Source organism: Miscanthus floridulus, chromosome 19, assembly GCF_019320115.1.
Source record: "Miscanthus floridulus cultivar M001 chromosome 19, ASM1932011v1, whole genome shotgun sequence".
Classification (NCBI taxonomy): Eukaryota; Viridiplantae; Streptophyta; class Magnoliopsida; order Poales; family Poaceae; genus Miscanthus; species Miscanthus floridulus.
This window is the reverse complement of record NC_089598.1, coordinates 26,913,701-26,927,323: the sequence shown is the minus strand read 5'-3', so window position 1 is coordinate 26,927,323 and position 13,623 is coordinate 26,913,701. Positions and strand designations below refer to the sequence as shown.

Genomic DNA, 13,623 nt, shown 5'->3' with positions numbered 1-13,623 from the left:
GGAAAACGAGACTTGGAAGCTCGTTGATCCACCTCTAGGATGTCGTCCGATCGGCCTGAAGTGGGTGTACAAGGTCAATTGGGATAAGCGCGGCGCCATTATCAAGCACAAGGCGCGCCTCATCGCCCGAGACTTTGTCCAGTGCGAGGGCATCGACTTCGAGGAAGTCTTTGCACCAGTAGTGCGCATAGAGTCTATCAGACTGCTGCTGGCTTTGGCAGCAGTGAAGGACTGGCGCATCCATCATCTAGACGTAAAATTAGCTTTCCTCAATGGTGAGCAGGCGGAGACGGTCTTCGTTAGACAACCTCCGGATTTTGCCATCAAGGAAGCGGAGCACAGGGTGCTCCGACTGTGCAAGGTGCTCTACGGGCTACGACAGGCTCCACAAGCGTGGAACGCCAAGCTTGATGCCACGCTTGGCGAGCTTGGGTTCACACGGTGCATAATCGAGCACGCGCTCTACATGCTGCGACGGGGGAAGGAGGAGCTCATCGTCGGTGTGTATGTGGACGACTTGATCATCACCGGTGCGCGTGCAGAGGACATCGACAGCTTCAAGCACGAGATGGCGGCTCATTTTTGAATGAACGATCTCGACGCGATCTCCTACTACCTCGGCATCGAGGTGAGACAGGGGAAGAAGGCACTTACGCTTGGTCAGAGCACGTACGCCTCGAAGCTGTTGGAGCGAAGTGGCATGGCTAAGTGCAAGGCGTGGGTGACTCTGATGGAGGAGCGACTGAAGCTGACGAAGGTTAGTACCGCGGCGAAGGTAGATGCAACACTCTACCAGAGCATCATCGGCAGCCTGCGCTACCTAGTCTATACGAGGCCGGACATTGCGTTCGTCGTGGGCTACGTCAGCCACTTCATGGAGGATTCCCGAGAGGATCACTGGGCTGCGGTGAAGCGACTGTTGCGCTACGTCAAGGGGACGGTGGATCAGGGGATCGTCTTCCCTAAGACCGACAGAAGTAGGCTGCAGCTCACTGTGTTCAGCGATGTAGATATGGCGGGGCACATCGACGGACAGCGGAGCACCTCTGGCGTGCTCATCTTCCTCGAGTCGGCTCCAATCTCATGGCTGTCGGCTTATCGCTGAAACAGAAGGTGGTGGCGCTGTCCACGTACGAGGCAGAGTACGTGGCGGCGGCCACAGCGGCGTGCCAAGCTGTGTGGCTGCGCTAGCTGCTGGACGAGCTGACCGGTGTGGAAGCTCACCCACTAGCACTGATGGTGGATAACTAGCCCGCCATCACCCCCGCGAAGAATCCGGTTCTCCACGACCAGAGCAAGCACATCGACGTTAAGTTCCACTTCTTCAGGGACTGCATCGATGGAAGGCAGATCGTCATCGAGTTCGTCGAAACTGGTCAGCAACTCACGGACGTCCTCACCAAGTCGCTCGGCCGTCTTCGGCTCATGGAGTTGAAGAAGATGATCAGCATGAAGGGGGTTCTAGGGCTACCAGCAGGATTAGGGGAAGAATTGTTAAGTAATCTGCTGCTCCCCTGTATGAACACACGACGGGGGGCAGGCGCCGAAAAGGGTTTCCTGTTACTGTACTGTAGCTGATGTAGGGGCAGACGCCGAACGGCTTCCCTGCCGCACTGTAGCCACAGTAGGGGCAGGTGTCAAAGGCAGTCCTGCTGTCACATCTAGTTACTGTAGCAGCATGGCAGCCTGACATGTCTGTGTACTAGGATTAAATGGGTAGAGCTGTATATATAGTTTCTCACAGCAACTCAGTAAAGAGAGCGAGTTCAGTTTTGTCATCTCCTCTATAAAGCTTCGGTCAATGTTGGTACTTGTACTATGTATATGTGCTTTGTTTTTTATCTCTTCTTTTACCTCTAGCTATAGTGTATGCTCAGTAACACCGGGAAATGATCGGCTCACCCATTGCGAGCATCAAGGGGCCAACAATGGACGTTCGTAATAACCTGGCATAGATCAACGGCAATATATACGCAGTCCTTCCGCGCGCGCGCGCACACACGTCTATTATAAAAACCACGTACATTCCACGCAAAACAACTGGGTTCCACTACTTGGAGGCTTATATAGAGCTATATGTATGCACGACACGTCTACAGCACCTCCAAGCTGGCGAGCTCCTCGGCGAACACCTTCCTGAACGCCGGCATGGTCTCCGGCTCCAGCGACAGCACGAGCGCGAGGGCACCCTCCTTCCCGGCCGCGTTCATGACGTACACGAAGCCGCTGTAGTACATGAGCGCGGGCCCCATGAACGCCGGCGCGCCCCACCCGAAGTCGGCCTTGTACAGCGACATGCCCACCCAGCTGATGGCGCGGAGGTGCGCGCGCGAGATGCCGCTCCGGGGCAGGTTCATGGCGTCCACGCCCTCCAGGTAGTCCACCAGCGACCGCGCGTAGTCGTCGCCCTGGCTCGTCGCCGCCAGCGCGCGCCGCGCCGCGTACCCCACGGGGTTGCCCACCACCTCGCCGGCCGTGGCGGAGACAGACGTGCGCACCACCGCGTTGCCGAAGTACCCCGGCGGGAGCGGCGGGTCCAGGCGCGACCGCATGTCGATCATGGAGTAGAGCCGCGTCTCCGTCTCGGGCGGCAGCGACCGCGCGCGGCACACGCACTGCCACACCAGCGCCACCACGGCGCGGAACGTGGACGCCCCCGGGCACCGCGCCCTCAGCGCGCCCACCTGCGCCTTGGTCATGACGATGATAGCGCTCGCGTAGTCGTCGGACGCGGCGGCGCCGGCGTCCACCACCGCCGGCTCTGGCTCGGGCTTGTACTCCGGGTGGTCGTACAGCACCGCGCGCGCCGGGCCCGGGCGCGCGGCGAGCAGCCCGTAGTCGAAGCATGGCGGCACGGGAGCGTTGGCGTTCGCGGTCGCGGCGTCGGCGTCGTCCCCGCGCGCGATGCTCGCCCACGTCTCGAGGAAGTGCGCGGCACCCCGCGCGTCGCACACGGAGTGGTGCATGGACAGGGCGAGGACGACGCCGCCGCAGCGCAGGTACGTGACCTGCACGAACAGCAGCGCGCATGGCGGGTTCGGTGCGGGCGTCGGGGGCACCAGCAGGTCCCGCATCTCGCGGCACGGCACGAACTCGCGCATCAGGTCCACCAGCGCGTAGTCCGACCACGCGCTCACGAACACCGCGCCCTCGCCGGTGCAGTCCACCTGGACGCGCCCGGTGGCGCCGTCGACCCCGAGCCGCCCCGCGAGCGGGTAGAACGCGACCAGCGCCCTGGCGAGGCTGCCCTTGACGACGTCCGCCGCGAAGAACCCCAGGTCACCGTTGGGCCGAAAGAAGTAGACCGTGGGCGTGTACCCGCGGCGCGCGGCGAGGTCCAGGTTGGACAGCCAGATGGTCCCCGCCGGAGTCTCTTCGGCCGGGACGACCACCTCCGACGTCAGCACCTCCACCGTCGGCGCCATTGCCTCGTAACAAGCTCTCAGGGTGGTGGTGCTGAGAAGCTGGTGAATGATGATGGTTGCTCGGTGGTTTAAATGGAGGTGTACTTGTACCTTGTATAATAAGTGCGACGGTTGTAGAGTGAGAGCCAGGACTGACCGACTGAGGAAAACGCGGGTGGCAGTACACTCCGTTGCCGTCGATTGTTGACGACGACGTCTCTGAAGCCTGCAGGGGAGTGTAGCCGTGTAGGAAAGCTGACAGCTCAGGGCGTAGATGATGCGTAGTATCATAAAACTATAAAACTATGATTTTATAAGTCAAAGTACAAAAACTGTGGGTCAGAAAGAAGAGGTCACGAGGGAAGTTTTAAAACTCCAAAATACTATAGTTTTAATGAACCCAGGGTTCTAGAGACGGGTTCAAGAGACTATACAAGATTCGTTGCATGCAAATACTCAGTAGCTTTTAAAAACCAAAGTATTTTGTAAAAAATCTCTTTTCTAAAGCCATAATATTTTTTAATACTTTAAAAATTCTTTATATCAAACAGGGCCTTAGACGGTAGTAAATCGATGGGTGAGATGATTGAACGATTCATTGAACTTTCGGTCTCCATTTGCATTTGCATCAATGTACACGCCGGGAAACGTACACGGCACATGTTCTTTTAAGGAAATTTCTTCTAGTAGCTCGATCGTTATAACGTTGTCCGGTGTCACTGTTATTTTACAGAAATGCATCTCAAATTGACCAAGCCGTCAGTGGTAGAACGATGATTTGCACGTCACCTAACCCCCTGATCCTTGACTCGATCTAGCATGGAGAGAAAACTTGTAAGCTTTAGCCCCACATCAGATATTGATGCTTGATGGTGAAGGAATGTCAGAAAATTAGGTATTTTCATGTTTAATTTTATCTAGAAATATAGTAATAAATTTGTGACGACAAATATGTGCACGTGTGAACTATCAGTGGCAACTATGATGAACATGTTGATCATGTTCGGCCTGTTCGCTGGTTGGTTTCTGGACTGGTTTGGGCTGGCTGGTGCTGGTTTATTGTGAAAGAAAAACACTGTTGGCTGGCTGATTTGGGCTGGCTGAAACCAACAAGCGAACAGGCTGGTTAATAGCACAAAAAACCTTACTGAATATAGAAACAGTAAGATTAGAAATATACCCAGCGGAGGGACCCATGCTCAAGGCACCGGTGGCTCTATGAGCACTAGTCGACATAGTGCATTGTTCGATGTCGTGGACCATAGTCGAAGCAGGATGATGTTGCAGTCCCGGCCTCGAACGTCCATCAGGAAGAAGACAGAGTCGTCGATCGGATCGGCAGCAAAGCAGCCACGTTAGATGCTCCCTAAAAATCTGATCGTCCAACACACCCGAGTATAGTGGCGGAGCTTGATGGGGGTAATAAGAGGGGGCCATCAGCACTAATTTCTTACTTAATATGCATACTTATTAATTTTAATCACTAGTTTAATAGCAACTTAGTGGAGTTTTCAATCAGCAAGGAGGGGCCATGGCCCTCTTTTGCCTGCATGTAGCTCCACCACTGCCCGAGTAGGTGTTGCTGATGCGGGCGTGGTTCCGGAGGCCTGCTCTTCCAATCCGTCGTGCGCGCAAAGGATCAAAACAGAAAACCTAGGAGGAACTCAACAATGAGAAGAGGGTGCAGTATACGGTTGTAACCACATTTATATCCAACAAGGAACACAACAATATAAGCGGGAACGATCCTCGCCCATCAAACAAGACTCGATATGTTTAGTCTTAAATTAGAAATTAATGGTGAAGGAGCACAATAATATAAGACATGAGCAGCTCTCACCTATCGAATGTCGGGCCTAGGATTTGAACTAGGGTATGCCTAGCAAAAACATCTCATATTTATTATGGTATAATATAGTCCATGACGCAATCTAAATCTAGCGGATATCAAGCACAAACAATCTGGAGACTGAAGTACTTAAGGCAGTTGAACTTTTTTAGATTGGACTTTCTAAATCATTAGTAGTATTAATGAATTTTAGCTGAAATATTAGGCAGTCCATGGCCAACCAGGAACAGGTTGTGTCTGCTGATGCACCTATCAAACTAGTCTTTTGTGTTGAGTTAGACCCAATGTCTTAATTTATTGTGGGCTTTGGTACGGTGAGTACGTCTAGCCTGGTGTGGAGCTGACTCATGGATATACAGACATAAACTCTTATGTTTCCCATCCCACTTCTGCAATTGCATGGCATGGGGTTTCACTTCAAAAATGCAAGAAATGTACGGAAATATACAAATATAACCCTTCTAAACAGTGGCCACTTCGTTGTCCGGCCATAACTCTACCCTCCTAAGGATTCTCAGAGTATCTCCAAGAGACTCTCCATATCCTTCCTAAATGCTAGGAATAGAGATTTTGGTGTTTTCTAAATGGTCATCCAAATATAGCCATCTTTTATTTCAGATTTTTCGCTAGCAAAAAATAGAAGATGAGAATGGCTCTCTAGAGTGCGCATCATGAGATATAGAAAAACTATTGAAGAGTGAAAAATTATAGAAAGTGATTTTTTATGTAAATGACTCTCTAAATAATGATTTAAAGAGTGAGATTTAGAAGGCCCCCTCACAAATATTTGCTCACGGAAATGTAAGAAGTTAAAATTAAAGAAGGCATCTAGCGCAAATGGAGAAACATTCTTTTAGTGATTTTTCCCCTGAATGATGGAAAGAGATTTGTTGTGAGTTTTATTGCATGGAGAAAAGAAGAAATAGGGTTTATAAGGAAAAAGCAGGCCAGAAATTAAGCTGTACCGCTGCACCGTTCATTGGTGGAAAACTAGCAAAAGCAACAACTACAAGAGTGCCACAACAGCTGAAAATAACTTCACGCTTCATTTGAGGGAAACAAGCCAAACATGTGGAACAAGAGGCACAAAAACTAGGACTACTTTCCATTTTCGCCTTGATAAGCTCCTCTCAGTGAAGTCTTTTCGTTCTTGATGAAACTTACAATCGTACGTCGTCAAACAAAGTTACATTGCACCCTTCTTTTGTTTCTGAAATGTAAAAGACAAAAGGACTATTGCACCCCCCCCCCCCCCCCCCCCACACACACACCCACACCCACACCCACACACACACGAAAGGTAGGAAAAATGGCCACGTATACTATGCTAAAATACCGAACCAACGCTCACCCACACACACACACGAAAGGTAGGGAAAATGGCCACGTATACTATGCTAAAATACCGAACCAACGCTAGTTCAGTCTTGATAAAACTCCTCTGTATAGCAGTCGAAATCACTAACAACGATACAGTCGCCCTCAAGTCATGCTCATGATGTGATCTTTTCTGATGTGCCTATGTATACCTAACTACGAGCTAACCGTGCTATAACTATAAGTTCCTATTTTCTAGTGAAAACGTACCCCCTCTTTCATGATAGTAGGACTACGATGTCATAGCTTACGAACAGATCGAGTGTATAGACTATGGGGGAAAAAAACAAAAATGGATTGCTTCTGACCAGGACATGGCACTTACCGATATTCGTCCGTTGAAAACAAATAAGATACTCGATCGCATGCAGCTCTGAGCTCTCTGTCGTGGATGAGCATGAGCCAATCATGTCATGCATTGCGTTTGGGGGAAGTGTACTGATTACAGGAGTGTACCTGACTACTCATGCACACTGCTGGCGACTCATTATGCTGCTGAAGATAATTATGATTCATGCTCAGCCAGCGTTCCATGACATGGAAGCTAGCTAGCTCTTTCAAAAGACACAAACCAAGCTCTCTTTTTCGAATTGAAAAGCAAAGATTGTTTCACCACTAGCTAGCATCGTAGAAACATGTCGAATTCCTGAGAGATTCTTGCGTTCCAGACACATCCTATGCCCTTGAACCTGGAACCTGTGTGTGTGGTGTACAGCTCTTTGCCTTTTGTTGTCTGTTGTTGTTGAAGTTTGTTTGCTCTGGTCTCTGGACGATTAAGATGCTTGACGCGTGGCTGCTCAGGGGACAGTGACACAGCGCCATGGAAAACGTCTGGAAACTCTGAAACACTGATGCGGACCACCCTATACGCCAATGGTGACGTTTGGTGTAGCTGCTAAATCTGATCTGATTGACGTGTCCATTTGTTGACTAACTACCCCTGTGCTCCATCCTCCATGCGTCCATCGCTGTTCACTGCCCGTGATGAGGCCGACGCCGGAATGTGCAGTCAAAAGGAGGGACAGAATTTCTTTGCCTTCACTGAGCTACCGGCAATATTCAAGACTGTAAGCTTCTCACATTCCTTCTCAAGTACTAATAAAGGACAGAAATTCCAAAGGCTGCAATTATCGGCGACGGAAGGAAAGATTTCTCTTTTAAGATGCAGATGGAGGAGTTGTGGCTAACTTTTCTGATGAAGAACGGGAACTACTGTGGCCCTGGAACTGGAAAAGCGGCCTGATGCTTTGGTCTTTTGTGTAATTCTAACTAACAATGCCAATTGTGCTCTGCGTGCACAAAAGTGCAAGCATAGTAAACTAATCATACATCTAGAACATTCTGCATACAAATCCAAACGTAGATCACACATCACAGTATCATTTCAAATAACTAAGGCTTTTTTTAAAAAGGACGGCAAGAGCTTTGCCGTTATTTTTATTAGACGATAAAGGAAAAAAGGAGAGTTACAGAGAAAAACAAGAGAACACAATGCTTCAGCCCAGATCAAAAGAAATTCCAAAATACGAGAGGAAGCCAAGAACAACTCTGGACCTAAAAAGGAAACGGCTGAAGTGCACAGTCTCGCTCGACCACCCAAAACAATCGGACAACTAGGAGAAATAAACCTAGACGTAAAACGACTACCCTGTATCTATGTTAAAATAACTAAGGCTTCAACCCATGCTTCTGCACGAATCTAAAAGTTCATGCTTAATACATACAACTAATAAAATGTAATTACCCTTGTCCTCTCTCTCTCTCTCTCAGTTTCTAACACAACATACATATAGATACTCTTAATCCTTGTACAGTCCTAATAAATTTATTAATTACTTTGTATGATTTTCTCCATCTATTTCCATTGTGTATCCAACTCTGCAGGGCACATCCATGTATCTTTAATATGCATTTATTTGAAAGTTTTTAAAGTTATGGTGACTATTTATAGATAACAATTGCATGCCATTCTATTTTACTTCATTTTAGCAAGTTTTAGGTCAGCTAGTTTTGTTCATCTCTTTCTAAGCCAGCTAGTTTTGTTCGTCTCTTTCTAGAGAACAATTGCATGCCATTCTATTTCTATTTTACTTCGTTTTAGCAAGTTTTAGGTCGAGCCAATGGCCCAAAATAAGTAGCATGTCTAAGAGTTCTCCGAAATTTAATATTCTATTCTCTCATATAGACACCGTTCGCTTGTCATATGAGCCGTACTGTTTCAGCGAATGAGTAGTGTTTTTCTCTCACAATAAATCAGCGAACAGTACTTTCAGCCATGGCTTTTCAGCGAAGCGAACAGGGTCATAGGGGTTATCCTAAATATTTATCCTCCCTAAATCTTTCTCTGCCACCATAGTGCTCTTATGTACCAACATTTAAATTATGTGCCACATAAGTAGTCTGGTCCCACGGTTTTCAATGATCTTGTCTTCCAACCAGAGAACTGATCTCCCTCTCTTGACACGATCATCTGATCCTCTCTACAAGCGATTGTCCAAATGCAAAGGGGGAGGAATAACAATGGAGGGAAAACAGCATTGGATTTTTTTTTTAGTGCTTCAACCTTTGAATACAAGCTGTAGTATTTGAACTCACATACTAACTTACACCACACGCACACACCCTAACACACTCACACACACTCCTAGTACGCAAGTTAAGCCTACAACCTATATCTAAGGCTAAGAGAACACGGCTGAAAGATATGATAGTGGTGGCACATCCGTACGAAGCAACTAAAATTATTAAGAGAAACACTGTTGCCGATGAGACACCCGGTGCTGGTGCTAGGCATCGAACCTGGGCGGGTGGCCTGCACACCGGCAGCGCACACCAAACTGAGCTAGCACTCAGTTCTCAAACAGCATTGGATTGACTGAAGACTCTTGGTACGAAGACGTAGGTGGTGTTGGTGGTGTTTGGTGGTTGCGTGGGAGGGACACATGTTGATAGTGTCACATGCTAGAGGGCGTGCTAGGATTTGGTAGGGAAAGAGCCGAGCATGGATAAAAACCACGTAAAATGCATATGCTGGAGAACAAAATACCCCGTATTTGAAAATGAGGTGGGGGATTTGGGATAGGACTAAATATAATAATTGTTTTAAAGGAACTAATGGAGGGTGTTTTTTCTACATAAGCCTAAAGTTTGAATACTCACTTTGTCCCACAATAAATAAAATTAGGACAAACTAGTGTTATAGGAAAATGACATAGGTGTCCCTATGGAAAAGTTGCTCTCGATCATGCAATAATTGCACTTTAGAAGTGGGAAAAATAACCTAAGCCTACAAGTGTTAGGTGGGTTAGGAGATAGAAATACGCATATAGTAGGATAAATTTTGAACCAATAGAAGTACACTTATCACAAGATAGAGGTAATCAGGTAACATATAATCCTACCCGGCCGCTTGGCTTAAGCTGGATGTAATAATAATAAGGTCCCTCAACTAGGAATAAATTCCTGGCTCCTCAGTGCTCCATGTAGCGTACCATACACCGTTCTACACTTTTTGCCACTGTACTGCAGAATATCACTGTAGTGCACAGTGTTTGTAGTGCGCTGTGTTTGCTGTTGCCGCGTTTTCTAACCGGGGCAGCGGAGCGCGTCCGGTCGTGATAGTTAATATAATCTTCAAACTAAACACTGCATGTCTGATGGTGCCCTGTTGTAATCTAGGTTTTCCATGAAAAAAAAAAGCACCATCCATTACGATGACGCGCTCTAGCCACACATGGACACATATTGGGGTCCACGGTATACTTCTTCCCCGGGGTAGGAAGCTGTCGTTGAGGCTGCCGACGGAGAAAGTTGACGATGGAAGTCCAGACTGGCTGAGGAGTGAGGACAAGCTTGGCGGTTTCAGGGAGACAGGGAGGGACAGATCCTGCTACAACTATTGTGCTACGATTAGGCTGTACTACTGTAGTGAGCATTACTACTACTCCTATTGCTGTACTAGTACTTTCATAGTTTTAGAAAAACAAAGCTAGCGCTCGGCATGATGCATGGTGCCATGGTAAACTAAAATTTACCCCTAAGGGCACATGTCCTACTTCTTTTTGCCGTTATTTCATTAAGAGAAAGTAAAGTTGTTAAAGTACAAAGCTAACGGAAATCAAGGATTACGACAACACAAGTTCCAGCACACGCAACAAAGGAAACAAACGACGCAGGGAGACAGGCTCCTGCAGCACAGGCTCTCTAACAGAGCTGCGACGTGCGCGGCCAAAGACACCGGGCACAAACCACACAACCATAGATGATCTAGCCAAAGAGAAAATACTCCACTGGGCGACACTGATCTACATCCTGTTCGGTTGGCTGGTTTATATCGTTGCTGATTCGTGAAGAAATACTGTTGGCTAGTTTGTGTGAGAGAAAAACACTGTTCCAACTGAAAAATTACGATCGTTTACGATAAGCCACAGCAAAACGAACAGGCTGCTAGTCGTGAAGACTAGAACTCAAAAGCATGCAACAGCAAATTAAACAACACAAAAGCATGCTCATAGCAAATTATGGAATACTCATACTCCTATATATACTAATCAAACGTCACAAAAGCATGCGGCAGCAAATTAAAGCAAGCATACTCAACTGATCAAATCTCACACGTCTAGAGCCACTATAAGACCAATCCAAATATTACACTATAGTACACCATATATATATTAGTTTTCTCGAACCATCGAAGGAATGTCATCTAATAAGCACAGTTCGGCGTGCTGTTCCCTCTGGTAGTAAGCCGGCTAAAACTGTTTTATCGTGAGAGAAAAATACTATAGACTCTAGCTGATAAGCAGACTGATAAGTTCAAGCGAACAGAGCTGTTAGTGCTCGGACTACTCATACGTACTACTCAGATAAGATAATTTTGTTTTGATTGTTTTCTGATTTGATGGGGCCACCAGCCGCGTGCGATCTCATAAGCGCTAGCTACCTTTCGGTTTCGGTTGTCCGAACCTGCTGGCTGGAGCTTCTTCTGCTTCTCCCAGCACCCACAAGCTGCAGGCCCCTGGCAGGCAGGCACTGTCCTGAAATTAATTAAGTTTTAGCCGTACAAATAGTGGGGACTAGCACAAAATATGCAGAATTAGCACAGATGCACCGAAAGCAAACATGCTCACTATCCTACTGTACCACACATGCATCTATCTAGCTTGTCCTATAGAGAAGTAATTAATTAATTAATTACTTCTAAGTGGCAATCCATATGCAGCAGTACGAAAAAGAGAATGCTGATCTAAATATAATATAGGAACAAAACAATTAGGCCCGACCCGGTGAAATGTGTACTTCTTGTCTGTATGGGAGAGAGACCTTCCGATCAATTCTGAGAGAGAGAGCGCGCTTCCGATCAGAAAGATCCATCGATATGGGTCAAAGAACAGGAGACAATTTCCTCAATTTTCAACAGCTGGCATCTACTCTGAGGAGGGTTCTATAGATATTAATTGTACGGTCACCTAAACGTTTTGCTGATGTGGCAATGTAGTTATTGAAGAGAGAGAAAAAAAATTATAGAAACCGGGTCTAAGTTAGAAACCATGTCTACACGAGAACTAAGACATTAAGGGATATGATTGGTAGAGAATGAAGAGATGATGTATATGTGATTGGATAAAAAATTATTCTGTATAAACTATCTATTGAGACCATGATTTCTACATGCAGTGTCTATAAAAATTAATAGGTATAGAAACTACACGTAGTTTTTATTATTGGGACTGTCCTTATATGTCGAAGTAGATAGCAACTGCAACCATTTCATCAGAGGTGCATAGCAGGTGGATCAATTGGCGCATACTGCAAGAGGCTTGAGTTGTTGCATGCAGGATGGCAATAAAGAGATTTGATCTGATCTCCTAACGGACTAAGTGAACTGAACTCTTCTTGGTTTATTTGTCTGTTCATCCTTTTAGTACGTACGTGCAAAAGATCGATGATGCTACACTGCTTCTTTACAAAAGCTCCAAAAGAGACGGCCGGGCAGGCCAAGACGCAGAGAATGAAGCACGTACGTCATAGTTCATACAATTACCACAGTGCAATGCTTCTTCTCTAGCTAATGCATGCTTTGATCATCTTATCTGTCTAACACCACTGTGCCTGTTGTGACGGCAGTGGATAGGAACGGGAGCACCGGACCACCAGTAGAGTAATTTAATTAATCGTTGCGAAAGGGTCTATAGGCTATAGCCTAGTGATTACCATAGCCTTAGTAGCACCTCAGGTTCTGAGTTCGACTCCCCGTAGAAGTGAATTTCTTAGGATTTAATGGTGTTGTGATTTTAGTTGTAGGCGATGTTTTTTTTGTTGACAACGAGGTGCATGTGGTGATTTCGTCAATCTCGAGTATTTATCGGTCTAGTCTTCCAAGATACTCATATAGGGTTTGTGTACGTGCATTCATACGAGTGAGTGTGCGTGCATTGTGAGTATCTGTGGTGTGCTGTGCAATCTAAGAAAAAATAATTAATCGTCCTTTGTGGTGTAGGTAAGAGTAAACAGATAATTACATTTGTGTTGATTATAAGTAGCTAGCTTGACTGCTCATTATCACACAACCTGAAATATATAGGTCAAGCTCAGAGGCTACAGCCCAAAAAGGTTAGGCAGCAAGGATCCACTTACCGACGATGCTCGATCAAAATACCTAAGCCTTAAGATCATCTCAATTGGTCTTTGTAACGGTACGGTGTTGCAGGCAGAAATGATGATCAATTGCCTAGACAATGTAGCCATAGCCACCCAAACCCAGTGGCAGAAAGAAATTAAAAGAAAGGATAAATGAAAGAAAAAACAAATTCTCCATGATAGCAACCGATATAATTAGGACAATGATACGCCACGGGCATATGTTCCGTGACCGTCTAGATGCGCTCTCAAAAAACACTCTTCATATGTGGTCGTCCGCTCGTCCCACTCCCCGTGGCACCTCCATCCCGCGCCATCATCCACGGCTCCTCCACCGGCCAGCACCCGCACGCC

At 46.9% G+C, this 13,623-nt stretch overlaps 2 protein-coding genes across 2 annotated transcripts; one reads left to right on the top strand and one right to left on the bottom strand.

Annotated features, from left to right (window-relative positions):
* The first annotated feature begins 586 nt into the window (after nt 1-586).
* Nucleotides 587-1,105, top strand: LOC136525773 (uncharacterized mitochondrial protein AtMg00810-like). The gene has a single exon (XM_066518644.1). It carries the CDS (start codon nt 587-589, stop codon nt 1,103-1,105), a length of 519 nt encoding a protein of 172 aa, XP_066374741.1.
* Nucleotides 1,106-1,961: 856 nt separating this feature from the next.
* On the bottom strand, nt 1,962-3,510 carry LOC136528660 (hydroxycinnamoyltransferase 4-like). Its single transcript, XM_066521622.1, has one exon. The coding sequence runs from the start codon at nt 3,423-3,425 to the stop codon at nt 2,094-2,096; it is 1,332 nt and encodes a 443-aa protein (XP_066377719.1). The 5' UTR covers nt 3,426-3,510; the 3' UTR covers nt 1,962-2,093.
* Between the last annotated feature and the right edge of the window lie 10,113 nt (nt 3,511-13,623).

What these genes read in the sequence shown, in the direction of transcription:
- LOC136525773 (XM_066518644.1), top strand. Translation starts at nt 587, where the DNA reads ATGAACGATCTCGACGCGATCTCCTACTACCTCGGCATCGAGGTGAGA.
- LOC136528660 (XM_066521622.1), bottom strand. Translation starts at nt 3,425, where the DNA reads ATGGCGCCGACGGTGGAGGTGCTGACGTCGGAGGTGGTCGTCCCGGCC.